This window comes from Juglans microcarpa x Juglans regia, chromosome 2D (genome assembly GCF_004785595.1).
Source record: "Juglans microcarpa x Juglans regia isolate MS1-56 chromosome 2D, Jm3101_v1.0, whole genome shotgun sequence".
NCBI classification, from domain to species: domain Eukaryota; kingdom Viridiplantae; phylum Streptophyta; class Magnoliopsida; order Fagales; family Juglandaceae; genus Juglans; species Juglans microcarpa x Juglans regia.
The window spans coordinates 36,239,746-36,243,058 of record NC_054596.1 but is presented as its reverse complement, the minus strand read 5'-3'; the positions used below and the strand labels follow the sequence as shown (position 1 = coordinate 36,243,058).

General features: G+C 29.1%; 1 protein-coding gene across 1 annotated transcript; it reads left to right on the top strand.

Moving 5' to 3' along the window:
- Positions 1-229: 229 nt before the first annotated feature.
- Positions 230-2,765, top strand: LOC121251098 (histidine-containing phosphotransfer protein 4-like). Its single transcript, XM_041150417.1, has 6 exons — positions 230-306; positions 889-1,025; positions 1,279-1,353; positions 1,470-1,541; positions 2,210-2,282; positions 2,548-2,765. The coding sequence occupies exons 1-6, from the start codon at positions 253-255 to the stop codon at positions 2,581-2,583; spliced, it is 447 nt and encodes a 148-aa protein (XP_041006351.1). The 5' UTR covers positions 230-252; the 3' UTR covers positions 2,584-2,765.
- Positions 2,766-3,313: the final 548 nt, after the last annotated feature.

The following is a 3,313-nucleotide window of genomic DNA, read 5'->3' as shown; positions in this document are numbered from 1 at the left end:
TGATCTATCTTAACGGTAAATTCAGATGGCCGAGTAGCATTTTTCTTATCAAGTAATTATAGAAAAACCGATGAACTCTAGAGATAGCAAATATTAAGATAATGAAATTTGAACCAGATAATCCATCTTAAACAATTCAAATACAAGTTATTTTTGAAATTTAAACGTTAAACTAACTACCTTTTTTTCCTCATATATATTCAGTACTACTTGAGTCTGTTTTAATTAATTTCCTATCTGTTTTTCTCAAGAATGGAGCTCTTGAGGCAACAGATTGCCACTGCGAGGCAATCCCTTTTCTCTGAGGTATTTTCTCTTATTTTGCAAAGAAATTCTATTTATAGTTTTAGCTTTTCATTTATTTTCGATGTTATATACGTGTGTGTGCGCGCGCTTTATTTATCCAGATTATGGTCTCAAAAAATCATTTACTTCTAGATGATCAGTAATTTCAAGTTTGAGGTGGATTCAACATTATTTACGTATGCTTGCTAGAAATCCTTCTTATTTCTTGCTCCTTTTTTTTTTTCCCTAATTCCTTTTAATTCATTTCAGTACGGGATGATTTTTTTTCTTTTTTTTGATGTATGCTTTGGGTTTTTTCTTTTTATTTGGTCTCATAATTCCGTATTATAAATCAAAAGAATGACTTCTATATATGCATGTGATGATTTTGCATATGTCACACCAAAATTTATTGTAATTATATGTTAATGTATGTGAAATAAAAAATTCATGATCTTATCTAAAAAAATATATATATCAAATGTTCTGAATGAAATTTCCTCCATTCAGAAAAACGTTTTTATGATACAAAATTGTACTCAAAATGCATGGAAGATAGGAATACAGTACTCCTAAAGAATCAGACATGACTACTTGTTGCAGGAAATCCTCGACATGAGCCAATTCATGCAATTGGAGCGACTTGAGGATAAAGACAGCCCCAACTTTGTGGAACAAACTTTGTCCTTGTATTTCAGTGATGCAACTAAGGCCATCGCTGCCATAGAACAAGCACTCATGTAAGTGTGTATGTGTGTGTATATATATATATTTATATGAGGTTAGATACAGACGTAAAGTGCACAAACGTCGCGTAATCTTTAATTTGTAAAAGAGTGTACGTGGTTTATTATTAAACAAATATTTTTTTTATTATGTAGATCTCATATTTATTCATATTTTTTAAAGAGATTATACGACACTTACGTATTTCTCGACTATAAATATTATTTCTCGTATTTTAGAATTGGTTTATATGTAATTTGAATGTAGGCCGAGTGAATTTGTACTCCTGGATTTCAACAAGCTGGGCATACAGCTTCATCGGCTCAAAGGCAGCTCTGCCAGGTAAATTATATATATTAAATTAAGCTTCTAATTAATTAATTAGAAATCAAGATTCTTCATTATTCCTTATATATATAATGTTTTAAAGAATTTTATATTATTATTATAATTCTCAGCGTTGGTGCTAAAAAGGTGTTGACAAGAGTCATTAAAGCATTGGAATGTTGCAGGAAGGGTGACATGGAAGGGTAATTAAGTTTCTATTTACTCTATTAATTGTATGAGTTTCCTGTGATAGTAGTACTAAATTAATTAGGCCTCTCCTTTTTTTTTTTACAACTCACTTCATCTCATTTAATTATTATAATTTTATCAAATTTCTATATAAAATAAAATAAACAATTTAACTTTTTTAAATTTTAACACAAAAATACTATTAAAAAAAATATTCTGACAATATTTTATATAACTTTTTAACTTTAATCTCAATTCATCTTATCTCATCTGCAAAGACAACGAAGCTTGATCCAGATATAACTCTAGATCTTATCTATATTTATAATCTTTTTTTCCCCCAAGTTAATAATTTCTCTAAACCGGATAGAATTTTATCCTAAACTGGGTTTCATATATCCCATTATTAAAAAAAAAAAAAAATACGTGCTTTTCACATACTCAAGAGACATGAATATATTTTCTTAATTAAATAGATTGAAGAAAGTTTGGAAGAAAACTAGGTAGATACTCCTTCTGAACAACTCATGATCCCAAATCATAGAGATAGAATAATTTATGACTCCAATTAATAGGATTACGTACCATTTTATTGTTTTTGTAAATTAGTTTGATCCAGAAGGTAAGTGCCATACATATTTGCAAGTGGTTTATGGAATGTATTTTCCTGGAGTACTACTAGATGCAAGGCTGCAGTTCGGATATTGAAACAAGACTATAACACCCTGAGGGACAGACTCCAAACTTATTTTCAGGTCTCCTCTCTCTCTCTCTCTCTCTCTCTCTCCAAAACGCATAGCTACACACAGCAAAAAAAATGATAGTTGCAGTTATGAATATGTAAATGTCGTGCAATTAGGATCTATATAAAAGAAAATTTTAATTTTTTAATAATATATCTTAATCTTTTTTAAAATAATTATCCGATATTTATACACTTTATAACTGTGCGTAACATTACTCTTAAAAAATATTCAGTATCAATTTACTTGGTTGATCTCGTGTTTGGGTGTTTTGCAGTTGTTACAAAGTCAGGCTAGATTTGCCGAGACATGACTTGAACACCACCCCCCCCCCCCCAATTGGACTTTGGGTTCCTTATAGTAAAAGGGGTGGAAAGTCATTTCTTTAGAAACCCTCGTATGTATGTTACTTTAATTTTGGGAGAATTTGTCACCTTTAATTAGTGAGTTCCATGGTTTTGGAATTATAGTAAAACCTTCCTCTTTGTCTTGAAATTTTCTATTTTTTTTTATAAATGATTGATTTATATATGAAACTAAAAATATAAATCATTTCAATGAACGTGATTAAAAAAAATAAGAACTTTACTACTTATTACACCACACACCACACATTACATTTGTTTTTATTTTTATTTTTTATAATTTTTGGTTAAAAATATATGATCGTTAACTTTTCTTATTTTTTCGTTAAATCCGTTAAGTTCTATTCTAACAAAATACCATTAAAATTCTTGATCATTTGACGTATAGCACCCTTGTAAAATTTAATGAATGATCATGTTTTACCAAAAGATCATTAAGGCCACCCTTGATCATTTGACGTGTAGTTCCTTTATAGAATTTAATGAATGATCATATTTTTATCAAAAAAGTCCTTAATAGTCCTGCGCCGCACATGAATTGACGTCTCTTTTTCATGTCTTTTTTGTTCTGACAGTGTACTCATACAATATGGATGCAGATCAATACTCATATTTTGCTGAAGTTTAAATTTTTTTTAATCTTAATTTTTTGTCTTTCTTTAACATTATATTTTATTT

What these genes read in the sequence shown, in the direction of transcription:
- LOC121251098 (XM_041150417.1), top strand. Translation starts at nt 253, where the DNA reads ATGGAGCTCTTGAGGCAACAGATTGCCACTGCGAGGCAATCCCTTTTC. An exon ending in GGCAATCCCTTTTCTCTGAG is followed by an intron (nt 307 to 888) that starts GTATTTTCTCTT and finishes TACTTGTTGCAG; the next exon opens with GAAATCCTCGACATGAGCCA. An exon ending in AGGAAGGGTGACATGGAAGG is followed by an intron (nt 1,542 to 2,209) that starts GTAATTAAGTTT and finishes GAGTACTACTAG; the next exon opens with ATGCAAGGCTGCAGTTCGGA.